The 22,982-nt window shown below is 34.5% G+C and overlaps 2 protein-coding genes across 2 annotated transcripts; one reads left to right on the forward strand and one right to left on the reverse strand.

Annotated features, from left to right (window-relative positions):
• Positions 1-2,739: 2,739 nt before the first annotated feature.
• Positions 2,740-13,008, forward strand: LOTGIDRAFT_139286 (hypothetical protein; the record flags this gene model as incomplete). Its single annotated transcript, XM_009049399.1, has 17 exons — positions 2,740-2,864; positions 3,190-3,350; positions 3,507-3,725; positions 4,450-4,724; positions 5,242-5,388; positions 5,866-5,957; positions 6,290-6,464; positions 6,701-6,834; positions 7,198-7,478; positions 7,590-7,777; positions 8,169-8,282; positions 8,577-8,741; positions 9,174-9,352; positions 9,805-9,877; positions 10,342-10,587; positions 10,855-10,997; positions 12,864-13,008. Coding segments are annotated over 17 exons (2,862 nt in total), but the record flags the coding sequence as incomplete, so codon positions are not given.
• Positions 13,009-16,589: 3,581 nt separating this feature from the next.
• LOTGIDRAFT_172511 (hypothetical protein) lies at positions 16,590-17,789 on the reverse strand (the record flags this gene model as incomplete). Its single annotated transcript, XM_009049400.1, has 1 exon — positions 16,590-17,789. One exon carries the CDS (start codon positions 17,787-17,789, stop codon positions 16,590-16,592), a length of 1,200 nt encoding a protein of 399 aa, XP_009047648.1.
• Positions 17,790-22,982: the final 5,193 nt, after the last annotated feature.

Raw genomic sequence — 22,982 nt, forward strand, 5'->3', positions numbered from 1 at the left:
TCAGAGTTTATACCACTGTTAATTTCAATAACGTTTTCGTCAATTTCAGATTCCAGGTATACGAGAAGAAACTGTCCCCTAGCCTATCTTGGCCAAGGTTTATAGTTTAAATTATACCAATATGGACTCGGGTTACGATGCTCTCCCAGTGCGGGATACAGGACCGGCTAAGATCATGCCTGACTTTGATATAGATAGCAGTGGTAAGTGAGCAACATATAATATAATCTTTTTCAAGATTAACTCGACATCATCTTCAAAATGTCAAGCTATTACGACCTTTGGCTTATACCTTGACTCTCTTAACCGCCTTTCTAGTATCACGGAAGGTTGTAAATGCAGTGGTTGGATTGAATTGCACTCTAGCAAATACAGCCAATCAGAGGCCTCGACACAAAATCTGTAAACACTAAATGCCATATTGTTTAAGTTTTTCTGACGAGTGCTCTGATTGCGTTTACAATCTTCAGTGATACAAGAAAGTCTGTTAATTGATTGTTAACTGAGGAATGGTGGTTGTAACATTGACATTGTAGCAATGAAAACAACATTACGAAAGCACAGCCACAGGACGTATAAACTGGCTTTCGTTTCCAAACGTTTTAGAGTACATCTAAATATTCCCGAATTTCTCAATATTATATGAAAACCATGGCTCGTACGGAACCTTAAAACTCAGTCTCTTACCCTGTCACTATATGTCGAACAAACGCTTGTGACCCAAGCAGACAAGATTATACCAGTGATTTGAAAACAGAAACTTCACGACATCTCCAGTGAAAGTAAAATTTTCTTAGACATAAAGGTTTATTGCATGTTTTGTAGCATACGACAGACGAAGCAGTAACGCAACAATAGGGTTGCGTTTACCAAAACGTCCACGACGACCGAATAAACATCATCATAAGAAGGGAAGAAGTGCGTTATCTGATGGAGTAACACCAGGTTAGTACTTTTGAAGGGATATTGATTACCTTTCTTTGACGCTTCAAAGGAAGGAAATGTTGATTTCTTTTCACCGAACTCTTTTGCACGCTTGTGGTTATCATGGAAAAGTGTTTCTAATTGGATAATTCGTGCCCCAAAATAAAACAGTTTATAAGAGGAACAGGCATTAGATTTTAAGGCAGCTCGACACTTTCTAGGGAGCATGTTCAATAAATATAACACTCTATAAAATCTTGCATGTGTGGAACATCAGTCTTTTGACACATGTCCTAATCTACGGTGCATGAAAATATACTTTTTTGTATCATAATATAACTCTCAATAATTCAATTATATATCTATTTATTTTGATCTATACTGTTTTCCTAATAACTATTTTTTTTGCATCCTTGTATATACGGCCGGTTCTTGAGTGTCCAGGGTTCCATTCTGACATGGATGGAGATGGTATCTTCGGATTTGTCTTCTTTCAATTCTCTTTCAAAACTTTTCTCCTAATTTCCAGTATCAGAGCCTACAATGACTATGACTTGTAAGTTATTGGGCATGGGTTCTTTCTCTTTTATTAACAATTCTTACTAACGCATTGTTGATGGGTTAAGCTAGTTAATAACACTGTGTAAAAAACCCTTATTGTCAAATGTTAATCATATACTAAACATGTTCAGTGGGTTAATAACACTGTGTAATAAATACTGTTATTATAACATGTTTATCATATACAATACTGTTTAATAAATACTGTTATTATAACATGATTATCATATACAATACTGTTAAATAAATACTGTTATTATAACTTGTTTATCATATACAATACTGTGTAATAAATACTTTTATTATAACATGTTTATCATATACAATACTGTGTAATAAATACTGTTATTATAACTTGTTTATCATATACAATACTGTTTAATGAATACTGTTATCATAACTTGTTTATCATATACAATACTGTGTAATAAATACTGTTATTATAACTTGTTTATCATATACAATACTGTTTAATGAATACTGTTATTATAACTTGTTTATCATATACAATACTGTTAAATAAATACTGTTGTTATAACATGTTTATCATATACAATACTGTTTAATGAATACTGTTATTATAACATGTTTATCATATACAATACTGTTTAATAAATACTGTTATTATAACATGTTTATCATATACAATACTGTTTAATGAATACTGTTATTATAACTTGTTTATCATATACAATACTGTGTAATAAATTCTGTTATTATAACTTGTTTATCATATACAATACTGCTTAATAAATACTGTTATTATAACATGTTTATCATATACAATACTGTTTAATGAATACTGTTATTATAACTTGTTTATTATATACAATACATGTTGAGTGAGTTGTAGCACTCTAATAAATACACATGTTGTTCTTCTTTGACAAAACTACCACAGAACTACCACTGTTCTTGTTCTGTTTTTATCTAACTTTTGTATTGTGTTTGGTGTTGGTTCAGCATTCAATATCTTATTTCATTAGGCATCTAAACTGTATTTATATTTTTCAAATCATATCTTAGATCTCAATTTTCTCTTCCCGAATCCTTGATAGTACTGTACATTTTTGTCAGCTAAGCATCGCTTTCAAACAATCCACTTGGTTGTAGAAAAAGTACTAAATAGAATATCGTAACCATTTTGCTATGGCAGTGTGGCAGTACTTGGTTACTTGGTAAGCAGATTACTGTATCACTACGACTACCTCCAGTCTAAATGTTAGATCTATTCTGTTTTCAGCATCTTTAACACCGAGTGAACAGATCCAGCATCTGTTAGGAGAACACGAAGATGACACAAGTACATGTGATGTATTCTGTCAAATGGACTGTTTGTTTAAATTGGCAAATGCTATGGAATGGAGAGAAACTGCTAGGTAAGACAGACTCGCAATGCTGAGCACTTGTAGAGTAATGATCTCGTTTTCAGAGGGCTCCTCGTTTGTTCAACTGTGACCATGTTTATCACTCACGGAATGCTAACAATGCTATTCCAAGTACATTTTTCTTAGTACCCGCAAATTCACTTCCGTGAAAATATGACAGCAAATTACCAACAACATTTAAAAATGAGCCTGTTGGGACTTGCCAAACTTTTGACCTCCCCACCCCACCTCGATCCTCTCACAAATAGCAAACTATCTCCATTGGATACACCCAGAGATTAGGTTTGTCATGTTTAACACCAGACGTTTATTACAGATGGGTGAAGTATGAAGAAGATGTAGAAGAAGGAGGTTCGAGATGGTCCAAACCTCACGTAGCTTCCCTCTCCCTCCATTCTCTATTTGAATTGAGAAGTAGTTTACTATCTGGATCAGTTTTATTATCCGTGGACGCCTATCATATCACACAAGTTGCTGGTAAGATTCTTATTCTTTTCCTCAGTTGAAATGTTAGTTAATGTGGATATATATTTAATGATCACGCACAGTTATTGTCCATGCATTCATTGTATCGCCATGAATGGAGTCACCAAAGAAACACTACTTAAACACTCATGTGAAATTCATTTTCAGATCTCCTGCTCGACAACCTAATAAACGCTAAATTACTGGAGGAAGATTTGAGAGATCAGGTTAAGGCAGCTTTCATCGCCCCCCATTCCTTTCAACATTCCAAAAAGTTTGGACGTCGAACATCGTCTGCTGATCCAGAGAGTATGGGATTAGGACGTCGATTGTCACGAGCCATCATTGGACAGTCCTTTGGTAGCAGAAAAGGTATCGTTAAGATTTGTGTTTTATAAAAATCTGCACAAGCAAATCAATTAAACTAAACAAAAATCTCTTCCAAAGTATGTTATACATCATTGTATAATATTTCATTTATTTTTATTTGCGAAGAAAAGCAATATTTACAAATCTAAACCACTCCATTCACAGCTGCCGCACTACTCATAGAAAAATGTTATAACATAACAGGCGTATTTTCGTTTTTGTAGATTCGAAGGCTATGTTAAACAAAGGATCAGCTAGTTCGCCCAATATGGAACATCTCAATGTAAATGGTGACCTCCCTGATTCGCCTTCTAATGCTAAGGTAACTGTCGTTTTAAATAGATATATTATGGATGCGTATATGGGAAATGTGATACAGTGTGCTTTAGCAATTGAAAAGCGATCCGCACTGTTATGGTACCTGATGGTTCGTACAATTCGGATTAATTCAGTGCTCAATATACAATTGCATAGTGTAGATTCACTAGTGGGTTGACTAGAGACTAAAGACTATTTGATCACGATAGTCCCACTGCATCCAGATGGTACACATAATCCCAAGACGTCATTATCCTTGCCAAATAATTCTTCTGTTTTAAATCGAGAAATGTATAATTGGAAACGGTAATGAGTCGACCTAGACACTGAACAATAAAATAATATTAAGAAAATGTCAGCAACAAAATAAAAAAAAGTGCTTATCATCATTATTAGCTTTGTTGCGTAGTGTAAACCTAAAAAGCAAACATAACACAGCATTTTCATTTTCAGTTAAATCAACATTTCATGAGGAAAATTCCCGATGGTGCCGAAGCCGCTAATATTTGGATTGGAGAACTGGATTGTCTGAAATACCAGATCACTGCCTTTATTAGGTTATCGGAATCTAGAACTCTGGGTGATATAACCGAGGTTCCTCTACCAACTCGATTTATTTTCTTCCTGCTCGGCCCACCCGGTAGTCAAACCAAGAATTATGAAATTGGTCGTTCCATGTCAACTATCATGGTAGATGAGGTACAGTCTCTTTGAAATAATATACATACACAATATCAAATACTATAATCGGTTCTAATTTCGACAACTCGGTACAGTGAAACCTCTAAACCGCATCCTCTATAAACCTGATTCCTCTGTAAACTGGTATATTTGAGTCCCGACCGAATCACTATAATATACAGTAGATAAACACCGGTAAACCGTAAATGAGAATTGTATCATTTTGTTATTGGAATTGTCAGGGTTCGTTCTAAAGGTAGTAGTACATGTTATGCCAGTTGCTATACCCTTTCCCATTATTTAATGTGATCTCTACCCCTAGAGTATAAATGATGTGTAGGATTTTCCCTCTGCCGATATAAAAGCCTTATGGATCCATATTTTCATACTGTTATCCAGAGTTTGAGCAGAATTTTTGATTCCCATTTCAATCCGAAGTTATGGTATTTAACGGCGATGCTGATTGACAAGTAATGCCTGTTGTTTCTTATACTATCTGTTTGACCGTTATAAACGTAAATTGATTTTGTCACAGGTGTTCCGAGAAGTGGCGTATAAAGCTAGAAATAGACAAGACATATTAGCTGGTGTTGATGAATTCTTGGACCAGGTCACAGCTCTGCCTCCTGGTGAATGGGATCCTAAGATTAGAATTGAACCCCCACAGAGCGTTCCCTCACAGGTGGGTAATCAACCAATAATTTTGAAAACTGTAATTTCCAAATATTGAATCTTACGGACATTTTTGTAGATTAGTCAAATAAAGGCAGATTGAATACTGAAATTGTAAACTTTGGTATTATGTGTAAGATGGGCCAGAGGAACATAGAACGTTTTAACCCAAAGCAGTACCAGGTTAGAAGATCGGGCAATAGTTCTATATGATCGAGTACTAATATGTATTATCTATATAATTACCCCCAAATGAACCGATCACAAAATCAGCAAGGGTGAGAGCTCCACCTTCTGGTGAATAAGATCCTATCAATATAATTGAATACAAATAAATATTGATTCTATATTTTCTGTATATTTTCCTCACAGGGACCAAGAAAGATTAAACCTTAAGGAGTACCTGGTCAGACGATCAGGCCATAACTCTTACTTTTGGTGATTCAGAACATTGAATTCTATCAACTCTTATTTCTTTTTATCACAGGAACCGAGAAAGATTAAACCTAAAGAAATACCAGACGATGAGGAAGATGAGGTGGAATGTCATGGTGATCCCACTCTAGTCAGATCCGGAACGTAAGTTGATTAATCACCGTCCACAAGCTCTGAAGGTCATTTTCCAAAACTAGCACACAATACTGGAAGACAATACTACTCTTTCGTCTTGAATTGTGGCTTGAATTCTATATGTTCAAAAGTTAAGTTACACACTGACAAGAAGCCTAGACGGTGAATTGTGGATTCAATCCCTGTTTGTTACACCCTAGCTCCATGGATCGTAGCAAGTGATACAGCTTCTTTGAAATTGTGGTGATAATACCCCCGTCTCCTCTTATACTTGGTCTTAATACAGTACTCCGGGAAATAATCGGTAAATGCATTATACAAAATGTTGCGTTTATTTCTAGAATATTTGGCGGTTTAGTTGCTGATGTGAAGCGAAAGTTGCCGTGGTATGGAAGTGATTTCAAAGACTGTTTGCATATCCAATGTGTAGCTTCTGTTATTTACCTATATCTCGCTACATTGACTCCTAATGTTACATTTGGTGGTTTACTTGGAAAGGCTACCGACGATTACATGGTAAGATAACTAATTAGTTGATCAGTTGATCTTTCACCTTATTAGAAGTATTGAAGCTTACAATAAAATATATTCACTGTTAAAATAGTGCAAGTAAACAGAGCACCGATATTTGTTCGATTTCCAGAAAGGAGACTCTCTTTATGAATAAGCAAAGTGACACACGCGAATACAATTTAATCCTGCTGGTTGTATTTGAAAAACTTTAACCATACAATCGTATTTACAATTTCTAGGGAACAATGGAATGTATTTTGACAGCATCGATCTGTGGTGTACTGTTCGCTCTGTTTGCTGGTCAACCTCTCAACATCCTAGGTAGCACTGGCCCAATGTTGGTACTGGAGATGATTCTGTATAATTTCTGCGCGTAAGTGAAATTTTTTAATACATCAAATAACCATTTGTTTAAAGAACAATCTAGAAATGAAATGAATGTACATGTATGTAGTACTTTTCTGCAATATATAGTGGGCAATGATGGACGTTGTCCAGAAGAATGAAGGACATTTCTTTAAAACTGTTTGTTTCAAACGGACAAAACTGAAAATTGCAAAATTTTTAAATTCCTTCGCTTATATTATTCATATCTCATTTTGGCGAGTCCCGCATTTCTATACCAATTGTGATTATTGGATTGTGGATTGCTCAATATAAGAATATATAAGCATAATGAGATAAGCTTTCATCCATCTTGTCCAACATCTGTTACAATCATCTTTGTTTATTACAGTGCCAACGAATGGGATTTCCTACCGTTTAGGGCATGGATAGGAATCTGGACGGGTGTAATTCTCTTAATTATCGTGGCTTTTGACCTGAGTGCCCTGGTGCGGTATATAACTCGCTTTACAGAAGAAAGTTTCGCGTGTCTGATAGCCATCATCTTTATCGTGGAAGCTTTCAAGAAGTTGATCGGCCTACTGCATGAGACGCCGTATCACAACCTTCGGACTCATCCGGGCCCGATGTTCTACCACTGTTTCTGCACCGCACCCAACATGACCGACATCAGTGTTAACGGAACGACAATAAACACCACCGATACAGGCTCGTACTTCATTGAGACCACCACCGCTGCCTTAACCAACATGTACAACGATACTTTAAACAGCTCTATGACAGAGACGAACTGGTCAGCTATTGATACCCTGAAGACCTGTAAGAAAGCTCATGGAATTCCCTCCCCGGATTGTTTCCATCATCCTATTGTTCCTGATGCTTTCTTCATGTCAGTTTTATTGTTCTTTGGAACCTTCATCATTGCCTTCATGTTGACGTTCATGAAGAACTCTTCCTTTTTTCCATCCTCGGTAAGCTATTATTATTTCTCTGTCATCAAGTCTTCAAAATAAATCGTTATGGACACTCAATGAGACACTGTAAGTTGATGCAAACCTGAAAGTATTTCTAAAGTTTGACCGTCGTTTCAAAAGTGAGGCACTTCCCTCATTTGCGTCCATTATGCACTTGTTCTATTACTTTAGTGCCCATGTTGTCATTGTTTATTTTGTAAACCTATAACAACGGGATATGGTTATGAGCAAAATAAAATATACAGTTCTCGAGTCTGTTCCTCATAATGTGAGGTAGTCGTATCCAAATAATATATGATATAATATAATATAACGTCATGAATTACACAAGAATATCAGTATTGAAGCTGTGAGTGAAACACTCTGATATATACTATTTTATTTCAAGGTTCGTCAAACTATGTCCGACTTTGCTGTGTTGATTGCTATATTGGTAATGGTAGGCTGTGATGTCTGGGCTGGTGTCGATACTGCCAAGTTAAAAGTACCAACAGAATTTAAGGTAGGATTTCAGTAGCTTCATCATTAAGTACTAGAAAGCCAGTGATGTTTGCAAACCCATATGCGGATTGATAATGAAGGGAGAAGTTTGTACAAAAATTGATCTACTAAAGACACCATGACCTGCAATACAGCTATTGACTTCCTACCCTACAAATCTCGAGCGTTTGTGTTAGAAAGAACACACATGGTTAGTAATGATTAAATGTATAGTGGGGTAATGTGGGCAAAAATACATCGACTCTATGCTCATCGTAAAAGTGTTCTTTGCTTATGTTACCTTATATGTTTTCAGCCTTCAAGAGACGGACGACCGTGGTTTATCAATCCTATCAGTGACAAGAATCCAGTATACCTGATCCCTGCTGCCATTATCCCAGCTCTCTTGGCCACTATTCTTATCTTTATGGATCAACAGATTACTGCTGTCATCGTCAACAGAAAAGAAAACAAACTGAAGGTACATTTTGATATTATTTTTAATAAAAATTCATACAAGCAATTTTGTGAATCAAAATCTCGTCCAAAGCATGACAAAATCGAGAGTAAAAGATGAATAGTAGTTGCCAAAGAGAATACCATCATCTGTTTCTACACTTTTACGGTATTTTCAGTGACTGTTTCTATATGAAATGAAAAATAGGTACCAAACGAAAGAATGAAAATGACAAAAAAGCCATATTTGATCACATTTTCTCGAGTATTGTCGTTTACGTTGTAGAGATGGTATCTTAATGACTTTTTATTGTTCTTATAAACATCTTGTTCTGTGTTGTTTGTCCTCGAGATAATGGGCAGATCCAGATATCGTTATCGTCAGATAAACACACCTTTTCTAAAATTCTCTTCTCATCCTTTTTATCTTATTTATTTGTTTCTTTGATAATTTCAGAAAGGAAGCGGTTATCATTTGGATATGTTTGTAGTGGCTGTGTGTATTGTTCTCTGTTCCTTGTTGGGTCTACCTTGGTATGTTGCTGCAACAGTCTCTGCCTTAGCTCATGTGATGAGTTTGAAGAAAGAGTCAGAATGTACTGCCCCTGGTGAAAAACCAACATTTTTAGGTGTAAGGTAAGAATGAATTGGTTTTTCTGAACGTGAAATGTTATACATATTGTTACTCATTTTGAAATTGTGTCTTTGAAATGGTTTTATTGACTGTGCACATTGCGAAGGAGATGCTTTTCTATTTTCATATAATGAAACACACCGCTTCACCAGTATATCTGTATTAACCTGAAAATTTTCAACTAGAGGTACTATATAGTAAAATGAAATGAAGCTTTTATTATAAAGCATTCTCTATGACTTACGTATTACTATCGTCAGTATAGATCCAATGTGATAAACCATCCACAAAGTGACATTGTATGGTGAAGCATTTCTCTTTCTCATGCAGTGATGTTGTCAGAATGTGTAAGGTATCATCTCGTAATCGTCGAGCTATACCCCAAATCAGCAGGCTGGTACATTGATCACTGATCATTGATCTCTTACCATGTTACTTTACATTTACCTTTTAGAGAACAAAGAGTGACTGCTTTAGTTGTTGGATTATTGAGTGGATTATCTGTTCTTTTTACTGGAATTCTCAGAGTAAGTTTCCCCGCCACAAACTTTTCTTATTAAACTTTTTTGTCTTCTGTTGATATGCGCAACGTATATTTCCTTCTCTCTTGTTGTTAATCACTTTTATGTATGGAGAAGATGGGGAAAAATATGGGTATGATCTCAAATAACATGTGAATGTTGTTAGCGGTTGGATAACAATGTGACGGAAAAATGGTGGAATGTTTTCTGACAACCGATCAATTCTAATACTGCAACTAAACATCTTACACCATTTCCCCTTCAAATATATTATTTGCCCCTCCCAAAAATCAAGTCTGGCTATGGGCCAGATAACAATGTCATGAAAAAGGCTGTATTTTAAGGGTGGAATGTTTTCTGCATGCATTGTCATGCAGCTTGTATTATACATGTGACCCGTTTTGACATGAGTTATTGAACTTACTATTGAGACGCTTTAAGTATTATTTTCATTTAATCCACTATTTCAGATTATTCCCATGGCTGTTTTATATGGTGTATTTTTATACATGGGTGTTGCTGCTTTGCGAGGTATGCAGCTGATAGATCGTCTCTTGCTGCTATTTAAACCAGCTAAATACCAACCCGATACTTCTTACGTACGACATGTGCCAATTGGTAGAATTCACCTGTTCACCTTTATACAGTGTTTATGTTTAGGTGCTTTATGGGGTATCAAATCATGGAAAGCTGCGTCTATTGTCTTCCCTATTATGGTATGAAATATTTTTGTACTCTGATGCGCCACGGAAATATTTTGATAATGTTTGAAAAGCTTGAAGGGGCCACTGCACAGCTGTCGGTGTAATACTATATTGTAGAACCACCATTTAAGTGTGATCTCCATTTTCAGAGGATGGCATTTTGTTGCTAGAAACGTTGAATATTGACTTTTAATTCAAATCAATCAATCCAGTTCTAGAGCATGTTTTGCTTTAGCGGTTATTTGTATCTTATTACGGTTGCCTCTTTACTTTTTATAGGTGTTAGCTATCTGTTTTGTACGAAAAGGTTTAGAATACATCTTCCCTGGCAATGAATTGAAATGGTTAGACGATCTCATGCCGGACGCGGCTAAGAAAGAGAAAGAAGATGAACAAAAATTTACAGAACAGGAGGTACAAACGTTTTGGGCGTGTCTTTCATGGTAGATTCATACAAAAACCAGCATTTCAATCACCATTATGTGAATCCGGTGTCAGTTGACACTTTGCTTTTCATTGCTCACCATCATCAGTTGCAAGTCACCCATATAAACTTCCTGTTATATCTATTTGAGTATCTAAGGACTTATTAAAGGGAAATTTCGCTTGTTTTGTAGGTCAAACTTTTTCTTGTGCTCAAATTTGTGAAAACTATACACAAATCTAGAGAAATGAGCTCTTTAATGTAATGTTTTTAAGTTCGTTATGCTTTTTTGGAAGCTGTTAAAGCTACTGTACGGATATGAGTAAAATAAACGCCTAATTATAGAGAAATATGTCTCCTACGTATTCGTAAGGTTTCAACCAAATTATATCGCACCATTATAAATCATTATAAACACCAAAACTAGGTCAAACTGCTTAATTAAGATTTAGTACCTATTAAAAATTCAGTTTGGTCAAGAAAATACATAGATATAAATAGCATACTATAGACATATTTTCAGGTATAATTTACGCCGTTTTTTATAATAAAAACTTTTTACAAAAAAGCGGAATATCCCTTTAAAATATCAATATTACATTATGCATTATAGAATATCACGTAACTTAGTATTCAAGTTAAGCACACCCCGTTATGCATTTTCTTCATCTTGCAAAATACCATATATAAGGCTAGCAATCATTGTGCATATTCAAAGGTTATTTGCATATTCACCATATTTAACCGCATTTCAGTTTCAGGCTTTCTTGCATTTATTCACCAAAGTTTCAGACGCAGTCTTGGAAATGGTATTTTAATATTTCAGATTTTTCTTTTGTCTGTGATTTCTTTCTGGATAACAACAGCTTTTATTTCAGTAACTTACAGAATAATCACAGAGATCGATTCCAAAAGGAGGGCTTCAAGTCGTCTTGTTGGATTGTATTCAAAGGAATAGTAAAGAGGTTTCTAATATGTGTATCGGGGACACTGATAGCATAAATTTGTATTATTCCAAATTTCAATCAGAAACTTATTTTTGTGGAATTTCAGGAACCACAGACATCTGACTGAAAATTGAAATGGTGCAAATTAATGCTTACAGCGTCCCGGATACACAAAAAAAAATGAAAAACCTCTTTACAATCTCTTTAACAAATGACGTATATCAATATCTTTATTTTATCTATTATCTAATATTTCGAAAAGATTTAAATAATTTCTCCGATTACCACTAACCAATCCATAAAGGAGAACCCGAATTTCCCATCTAATTTCTAACCAGATTATAAGAGGTTCTGAAAATATAAAAAGAAATCTAGAACCCAAAATACTCTTTTCATGACTGTAACAGTAACAGAATTATTTTAATGAAAACACTTAATATTGATAACTCTTTGAAATGAAGTTGTTTTATTATTCCAATTGGGATTTTTGTCTGCTTAGAGTTTTGAGCTCTGAATTTAATTTTCACAAGCTTCATAAAGTTTTGTGTTCACTTTTTTGTGTGTTTTGATTTTGTAACTATTGGATGTAGTCTTGCGTTTAGTTTGTTCACTTTGTGCGGTGTCTAGTGTAATCTGATACAGAGAAAAATAGTGAATACATGACGTACGGGTCTGGACACTTACGATTCGTTTCACCTAGTTTCTACTGTATCGATTATTTGTCATAGGGCACCTTGTCTCTCTCATCACCACGGGATGATTTGAGAGAAAAACTGTAATAGGAACTATAGATTGGACACTGCATGAATTATCTTATGTTGTAAGTCAAATTAAGGCACAACGTTTATATATTTTAATTATTTTTTTCAGAATGAAAGTCTACTTGATGAAGATTTCGACAAACTGCATGAAATCAGAGTACAACATGACAGATTGGGAGAAAAGTTTGCTCCTCACATCATTCGCCGTGGCTCTGTTGACACCGACAGGGTCAACATTAGTGAAGAAATGTCAAAAACAGCAATCTGGGCAAAGCTAAAACAAGATAACGAAGACAGGTAAGTAGCTGTAGTGTTGATTTGTTTCTATTTTTTTCTTCTTGTTGATACTTGTCGATTTTTTGCATCCTATGGGATACATTATTTATTTACGTAAACTATAGTATTAATAACACGCGGATTTCTTTAGATTTTGTTTCTTGGTAGGACTTTGAATACCAAAATTAGCATTCAAGAATAAGGAATGAAGTGTCCATCCATGTGTGTGTAACAACTTTGTTACACGATAAGGTTGTTTAGATTCGCATCCACAGAATAGCTAATGTTTCAGTAATTCCCAAGCTTCAAATCTTATTTGAGTGTGATTTCGTAATGTCTTGATGCAAATAATGACATTTAATCCCCACGAAAGACCATTTGTAACATTGTACCTAATACAAACATATATTTTTTATGCTTGTAGATGTAAACAACGAAGAAAAAATGAAAATAATAATAAGGAGAATGGCTCTACTGATAAAAAGGCTGCTTTTTATTTTGGAGATCGTCCTCAAGAATCAGATGAAAGTAAAATATAAAGAGATTTTGGAATTTCATTATACATTTGTTAGAATATCATGTCATAATCAGCTCAGCAATAAATCTCTAATATGAACTTGCTTCTTGATGCTCAGCCTTATCAGCTTTATTTGGCTCTGTTCTGTTGAAAATTCTGAATTTTGTTTTACCAGCGGAGATATTTTTTGTAATAATGCTGCATCAGAAAAGGGGCCATTTAGAAACATATATAGTTTTCATATCTTAACTATAAGTTTATCATCGGCTGGTCTTTCAAAAATTGTAATGCTAGGTTTGAATTGCTATCAACATTGGTTTATTTTTGAAAATAAATTTGATGATGGTGTTATTTGTATGTTATACATGCTAGTTGTGCCTTAGGATTTTTGTTTTGTTGATGGAAAGATTTATTCAACATTCACTAAATTTGTAGTAGACAGAGTGTAGTGTTGGCAAGGGATCTTTTGAAAATAAAAAACAGAACAGTATTTTCTGATACATTGTCATTATTATCGATACCTTCATGTACTATTATATAGTAATATCATCTGATGACTTTTCTAAACCCAAAATATAGCTTGGCATATAATTAAGTTAATCAATTTTATACTAAACAAAACTATCGACTGTTAAATCATTATACTTTTATACAACAATTTTTATTTCAAAACAGAAAAAAAATTCTGAATTTTTGAATAGAAATATCTTTAATGTGTCAATTCTTATTTGTGCTTAAAGCGATGTCTTTTGTATACATTTTTTCACCTGTCGTATTATAAAACCTTTTAATATTGAAGCTCGACATAAAAGGTTGTTATGTTGACGTTTAAGTCTAGATTTATTTTGTTTGAATAAAAGCTATGCATTAATTTTTATTAAATGATTAATGAAAAATGCAATTTTTATTCATATTCATTGTACCACCTATTCTCATTACAAATTGAATCAAATATTGTATATAGTTATGTTACAAAAGGAAAAAAGGGATCATTAAATAAATGTTATGTATATTTCGATATATACATGTATATAAATAAATAAATACAAAACATATTAAACCTAGTTATATAATTACCACATAGCCGAGCCGATATACTAAATCACTGTCACAGTTCGCCGAGTTCGACTTCTACTGAAAAGATTTACAAAATCTTAAGTTTGCTAAAGAAAGTCACAATCATAGCAAGCCAGAATGTGTAATTTTAATGCGACAGCAATCACCAGTATAAGTAAAGCTAATTAACTCATTATTTACGTTTTTGAGAATGGAAATTTTGCATAATGACCCTTTAACTTAAAGTTTAAGACGCGGGACAAAGCTGTTAAAACCCTCAATGAATCTTATCGACCAAATAAAGTCGTTGAACTAGCAATTCAAGAATTGATACAATCTGAGAAAACCCCTGGTCATATATCTGATATTCACCAATGAACATAACGGACCCAATCAGGAGTGCAACAAGCGAATATTGAAGGGGGCATATAGGGAAATAATAATGATATATCTCATGCTTAACGCGATAGGGCAGGCCAGAGGCAGCTGCGCCACAGTCATGGCGTCCCTACAATAGTTTGCAAATGAAATAAACGAACAAAGTTGTATTTATATCATATTAAATCATTATGAGAAAGACAATACATTGTTATATTTTCGCCCATACAGTCCTTTCTACATCCCAATAATTTGCCAGGAAAATAATTATGTATTATTTCAACGTATTGCAACGGAGTTGTTTGTCGAGTTCTACTTGCAAACCGCAAAGTAGATTATTCTTACAAACTATATAGTTGTTTGTAAGAGACTGGATACGGACTTCCAAATGAGATAACAGCTAAGATATTAACAACGTTTTATTTACACTATATTCAAACTAACAAGAGGTCTACACTAAATCTGAAGAATCCACCCGAGATCTTCTTCCTCTTAGCACGACGTGATCCTAACCCTTGCTAACGAATGAATCATATGTCCTTCCTCCTTCCTTGCCAAATCGAGAGTTCCCCAAAATATGTTTTTGCCTTATATATATCCTCCGATAGGTGTCGCTCTGAACAAAGAAAATAATTTGAATTTCCCTCCAAATTTGGGCCGATATCTTTGCCCGAATATCCTATACTATAACTGTGTTTTTTTAAATTGATAGCCCGATTGTATTCTCCTATAATAATATTTCATAATTTATATTATTTAAGGATCGAAATCACTGCCCGAATGTCATTCGTATGATTATATTTTACATGGTGAAAACAGTACATCCCGTAAATTAAACTGAATACCTGTGGATCTCCTAAGGGGGGTAGTATCATGTGTTCTAGAAAGAGTGAAAATACTCTTCCAATAACAATAGTGTTTCTCTCGAAGAGTTTGCAAAACTCTCATAACTATGTTCGAAATTCGGGCAACCTCAGATATCTCGATGCCCCCTCCCCTCCCCCCCTCCCCACTGGAAAGTAAACCTGGCTCCGCCACTGGATTGGATACGATGTTATTATTTATACCTGATTACACATTACTTGATGAAATAAAATCTGAAAACTATTCCACATCATAAGACTAACCTAGTGGTAACGTAAACAAAAAAGACGTACATTTAGAAAAATAACATCAAGATACAAATTGTACACCTATAATATAAGAGTTGTCTCCATTTACTTTCAGAAAGACACACAAGTTTATCTCAGTTTCTAACAGAGTCATTTCATCAACACATAAGTATAATATGTCACCGACAAAAACTTAAAAATAGCCACTATTCTTGTATCACGTAATGCAGCGATTTGATTTGATTTGATTGTTCACCAGCGAATACAGCCAATCAGAGCCTTCGTCAGAAAGGCAGTCAACATTATGAATTTGCGTACACAGACTTTCTGACGAGGCCTCTGATTGACTGTACAATCCAATCAAATCACTTCATTTACAAATTTACATTATACAAGAAAGGTGCCTATTGCAGTACTATAAGTATTCAATTCGTGATATAGCATGACATTGTGAGATAGGCCCTATTGAGCTTCAAGTGTTCCGAGGTAAAACATAACATCGTATTTAACACAATGTTATGCATTTGACACAAAATGTAATTATTAAATATTATTTACGCTTAACTGAGAACCAGCAACACTCTTGCTGACATCGGTACTCAAGGTCGCTACACTGAGAGATGACCCCGTATTGCCGGCTGCTCGTGCTTCTGGCTTGTACGTACCCAGTGTAGAGCGGCGACAAATACAGAGAGTTTCTTTCGCCTGGTTTCTAAATCTCTGTCCACTCATAAAGTACAGAAGGAAATTAAGAGCGTGGTTGGTGTACATCAGATAATTGAGAATGGTCCTGACCAGAAAATATAGGGCATGTTCCTGCGCTCTTACCCGGAACCAGAGATAGCGCTCAATAATTATAATCATCGCCATAGGACCAACAAATATTAGAAAACAGAATGTCACCAACAGCAACATGATCGTTATTTGACGCTCTTTCCCGGTATTCTCAGTTTGGCCGGTTTGCGTCATCTGTCGCTGAATTCTACCAGATTTTTTGATGTGATAAATGATCAATATATTGAGCACACAGAGACAAGCCAAGGGAAAGTAACAATACCATACTGCATCAATCCAGGGCCAGATCATGGTCAAAAAGAAGGTATTCATCTCTCCAACATTAGAACAGATGCTACTGTTGCCTCCATCCACTTCTACCATTTCCCTGGTGAAAAAGTTATGGAGATCCAGGGTAAAGACTAGGAATATCTGTATAAGTATCGCCACTCGAGCTTTCCTGATAGTAAACCATCTTGATGCTTTTAGTGGAAAGCGAATGGCTGCATATCGCTCTGCTGTCATCGTTACCATTAACGCTACATTGAGATGAATGGCGAAATAAAACAAGAAAAATATCAAACCGCATGTTTCTGTGTAGAAAATCTCGTGACCAGGGAACTTGCGTACTAAAAACATAATATTCAGGATCAAAATCAACGTGTCCGTACAGGAAATGGCAGCCATGTATTGGTAGGTTGTCGTGCTCCTGGACAGCATCAATATCAGAAAGCATAAGGTGTTACCAATGATTCCTAACGTCGAGCAGATGGGTACATAATAGGTGTCGATACCCCACGCTATCTGGTATTCCAAAAAATTGTCGATCTTGCCCTCTTGAGCAATATAAAGGTCCGGCTTGAATTTGTATGTGGACGTGGGTATTTTCGTTGTAACCGTGGAGTTCTTATAGTTGCTAGTTTCTGTAGTGTTGGTGAGACTCCATAGATCACCAAATACTTCAGTCATGTTATCCATGGATCTCTGTACACTTAAATTATAAAAAAAGAATATCGCAATAATCCTACCATATAATTTTTAGGTACACCTCAAAGGGTATGTAAAGTCTCAGAAGGATGAAAACGTTCTTGGTTGTAAAATAAGTGTTCAACAATGCAGGCTAGCCAAAATTGTTGACAAATCAAGTCGGAGAGTAACACAAGGGTATACTTCCCACACACTAAAACAATATTCCACACGGCTTAGTCAAAGAAAAAAAAGCATAAAAAGTTTTAGGAGGTATACATCATTTGTATTTTAATCAAAGTTCCTGGTCACAATTTACTGGCAAACATGAAAGAAAGGTTGTCGTAACAAAACCAAAACAATGATTTTGGAAGAGGGCACCGTTTAACGTTTTCCCGCCTCTATACGAAGGAAGTTTAAATGAAAAACTATTCAAGATCGACAATACAAAATTTCCAATATCCGATGTCTTAACAAATTATTTGTAGTATATAAAATTCAACGTTTTTCTAATATGACCATTTTGTAGGCGTTTTATTATGTCTTGAATATTGTACTTGTTAAGCTCTTTAAATTCTACTTGATCAATAATTAATATATCAAAACTGGTTTGTCAACATCGAATTTCTTGAGATATATTCGACTGTAGAATGTGGATATCACAATGGTCCAATTGGAATTTAAAATCAAATCCGCCTCACTGTAAAAACTTGGTGTAATTATGCACCCAAAACGGTGTAAAGTAATGGTGTATTCTTATTCTTACACCCTTTAAGGTGTAATTGAATGATTTTGAATTACACCTATGAGGTGTAACTTAAAAACACCCCGATAACACTTGATTTAGTGCACGAATACACTATACGAAGTGTTTACACCTCGTTCACACTCTAATGGGGGCAATCTAATCTTTATTACGTATTCTTAAAAACACTGTTATGTTACGCTTATTTAAGTGTTAAATTTGCCTTAAGTGTAATTATACACCTTAAATTGTTAATCATTGCACTGCTTCATGTGTATCATATCTTACTATTGAAGTGTTCATTTACAGTTTTTACACTAAAAATAGTGCTTATTCCCACAAAACACCTCAAATAGTGTCATCAAAAGTTATACCCCTTCGACCACGAACTTAAACATTGATTACATGTTGACATTCAAATGAATATTTCACCATTTTATTAGTTACATTTCATTTAGTTGAATTAAGAAGTGGGAATTTCCCCATTAATATCAAAAAGTGAACGGCACCCAAACATCAGTCGTATTTCATCAGTCGTATGTCACGTGATCTAAGAGGCCGTGATTTTCCCAATAAAGTTCGGCTGAGTACATTCCAGTCTCAGAAAAAAATGGCGCAAGATAGATTTACAGCTCTAGACACTGGCACATCAAGATGGACATGATGGAAGACTAAGCAGCAGGTAATATGACCATGATTTTGAATTTTCTCTTAATCGGTGTGATCATCAAATTTTATTTTAGCAGTCCAGATAGTAGACTCAATCGTTTTATTGCTTGTTTGATAAACTTATTAGAAAGTCTATTGTCTGAGCAAAGTGAAAGTAGACTAAAAACGTGGTTTTTTTATGTGAATTGGAATTACAGCCAAAAATAGGTACTGTTAATCTTTGCGTTTATAAAAATTGAACATGAGCTCACATTATGTCAATTTTTAGACAAAATTTTTCATTTTTTGGTTGAAATTTCTTGGGAGGGGGGGATGGGGATATATTTCTTTTCATTGTAAACTTACAATCATATTTTTATCAACGTAAATACATTCTTATCTAAGCCAAACAGTATTATTTGGGAAATAGAGAAAATATTCGAAGAAGAAAACCTTTGCCTTGCTCACTCCGAAGCGTCATTTTAAAATACAGGGGTCTCTTTCTCAGTTCAACCGATATTTCACAAGGAAATTTCTATCCTGAAAGGGACTGAAGTGTAATTTTTTGCAATTTAAAGTTACAAAAAGTCATATGATTAATTTAAACATAAACAATAGGATGCATGTGTTCTCTTTCAATTCAGGAAATATTAAGCCTTTTGTATCAGTTGGTTAATGGATAGTTACTAAGTTTTATGGATTTTAATTAGATTAAAAGGATTTTGTTAAATGGATATGACACCAGGTAAGTCCACTGATGAATAAATATACTCTTGTGTCTAATTTTATGTTCAAGACTGACAGGTAGACCTGTCGGTCCAAAACTTGCCTTGGTAACTGCTTATGTATAGTGGTAAATTGTAATGTAGAGCATACATATCATCTGGTGGCCTTTCCATCTGATAAAAATTACTTATAGAGTACATTTCTGAACAAGTTTAATTTGATTGATATTTTTAATTTTACACAAAGCTGCCAGTGTACTTATTTTTCTTGCTGACAAGTTATGTATCAAAAGCTTTAAAACTAACCTAATTTTGTGTGCAAATACAATCCATATGTTACTGAGAGGAGAGAGATCTTAGCTGTTAAATCTTGCAAGGTCAAGCCAAGATTGAATTTTTCAATCTTATCAAGAAAATGTAAAAACAACAATGTCCTTGTTATATTTCAGGAACTGATTCATGAGACAATATACTTGATAGATCAGCAGCTCCATCTCCTTACATTGCTAGCATTGGTGATTTTCATTCATCAAAAAACTTCTACATTGTTATTAATTTGACTATTGACAAAGACAGTTTTGTGAAAGAATTATATCATTTATTTTCGTTTTTCTGTTGAAGATAAATCAGATTTTTGTTTAAAACATGTCACATCATGAATAAACTTAGCTAAGTTTAAATGAAAAATGTTCTTTTATTTAGGTATACAGTGCTGTAGAGATCAGACCTATTTCAACTCAAGACATGTGTGTTAAATGACCCATTACTAAGCTTACTTATTAGATCGTTTGAGCTAGGTGTTACCCAGCCCTTAAATTGGTTACACCCACACCTTACATCTTACGCTATTGAAATCGTATTCGTTTTAAAGAAGTATTCAATAACACCGATATTGGTGTTTACTCTATCTACCCAAATCTAAGTGTAGACATTTACACTTTTAAAAGTGTATAAGTTTGGATAAAGTGTAAAATAAGCACCGAAATTGGTGTTAATTCACATATTTTACACGTTAAGAAGTGTATAAGGTTACACCGAGTGTGTGTAAAACAAGCATACCGGGTGTATACACTCATAACCTACACCAACAACCGTGTAAACAGTAACACTTAACAAAGTGTATTCAGAGTTTACACCTCTTCGCCTTACCAACTAACACACCCGTATTAGTGTAAGGATACCCAGAAGATATGGTAAACTTGCACCAACATTGTGTAATAATTCAACACTAAACGTGGTGTAAGATTACACCATTTTGGGTGGCAACTTAGTTTCCACTCAAAAAGGTGTAAACTCTCTCATTATTTTTTACTGTGAGAAAGAGGAAAAAACAACTGATTATGAATGTAAATCGGTTTAACAAAAAGTCCAAGAGATAAACCCATTTGCATCTTGTTATACACTAATAGCTACTATTTTCCAAAAAAATGAGCACTTTAGGCGATTTTCACTTTTTACACTCTTTCGGCGTATTTATAGGCGTTTTGCGGATTATATGACAACTGTAATCGGTAAATTGTGGTTTATGCGGTTGTTTAAGGTTTGCTAATCAAGGACCGAATTTCAAAACTCTTCACATGATTGTTCATGATTAATTTTTCCTTATTAAACTCCTAACAATCCTTTAATATCACAAACTGCTCGTAAACAAATCGCAACTACACATAACTACACGTAAATTGCTCCAAAATATTTTGCGATATATTACGATTTGTGCGAGATATTACGAGCACTGCTCTTATAGTTCCGAGAACTATTTGAGTAGATATGTATTCTTATGTCTATTTTTCTATTTGGGGAAAGGTATAACAGCCTCGAAATCGATAAGACTAAACACTTGTAAATAACTTTTCGTGACAACCATTATACAACTCCTTGAAATGTCCTTAGGTTGCTCTTAATTATCCGTTACAGCAATCGAATTTTTTCGTAAATACATCGTAGTTACTCGTATGATGCTTACGGTTGACTAAGAGTTGGCGCTCCGTAAGGATTCTTAAGAAAATTCATGTATGTGAAGGGGTGTATTAATGATAACGATCATAGAGCTCATTACGTCCTGTCCAGTTGGATGAAATCGTTAAAAATATCGTGTCACCCTTTGGAGCACCGATATATAAATTTTTATCAACATCGCAGAAACATTGTTAGTTTTTGCAGTAATTTTAATATAGATATTTAAGAAATGAAAGTAATCAACACCAAACATTTGTCCGTGGACTTAGTTTACCATAAAATGAAGGTAATAATTTAATAGTAATTGGTGGTTTCTAGTTTTCGGAGTTTTGACATAAACTGTTCGTTTTGCGTAGTCGGGTCAAAAACATCAGTCTATAGAAGAACAGGGTCATAATTAGAGCCCAACATTTCTTATTTTGTGTTGCAGGATAAAGCACCATGTTTCAAGACTCTTCTGACGATTTGCTGAAATCACACACATCAAGAATGTATATAGCCTGTGGTACAGTCAGATGAGGCCACACACAAAATGTATATTCGATACTGAAAATCTTAACCGATTGAAATTTGAAGCGGTATGTCTATGATTCGACTGGACCTAGTATACATAAAATGAAAATCACTTTAAGAAATTTGTGCTTTTTAAATTATATTTTTAAAACATTAAATTTGAAATAAATTTGAAACACAAACGACGAGAAAAATAATGTCCTCCTGACGAAATACCAAGCTTCAATCTTACCTGTGGGCTTCCGATAAGTTCACTAGAATCTAAGCTGTCCAATATGGGAGGTCTTCCTTTATGCGGCAACCTTTATGATTACTAGTTTTGATAATTATATTTCATATCATATTTTCTTATTGATTTGAATATTCTTAAAGACAATCAGTTCCATCTACAAATTGAAAACTTTATCGATCGAATTGAGTGTAAACTAAACTAAATGAAACTCAATGAATTAATATTTTTGCATCTGCACCTCATTAGTCTAATCAAGACTGGCTTTACAACACATGGGCGTTGCTGAAAAATTCTTCTACATTTTGTCATACGTGTGATTTAAACATTTAAATTTACACTTACACAGAAATATTGATCCAAATTTCTTTTAGTGAATT

The sequence above is a fragment of the Lottia gigantea genome (assembly GCF_000327385.1).
Source record: "Lottia gigantea unplaced genomic scaffold LOTGIsca_135, whole genome shotgun sequence".
Taxonomy (NCBI): domain Eukaryota; kingdom Metazoa; phylum Mollusca; class Gastropoda; family Lottiidae; genus Lottia; species Lottia gigantea.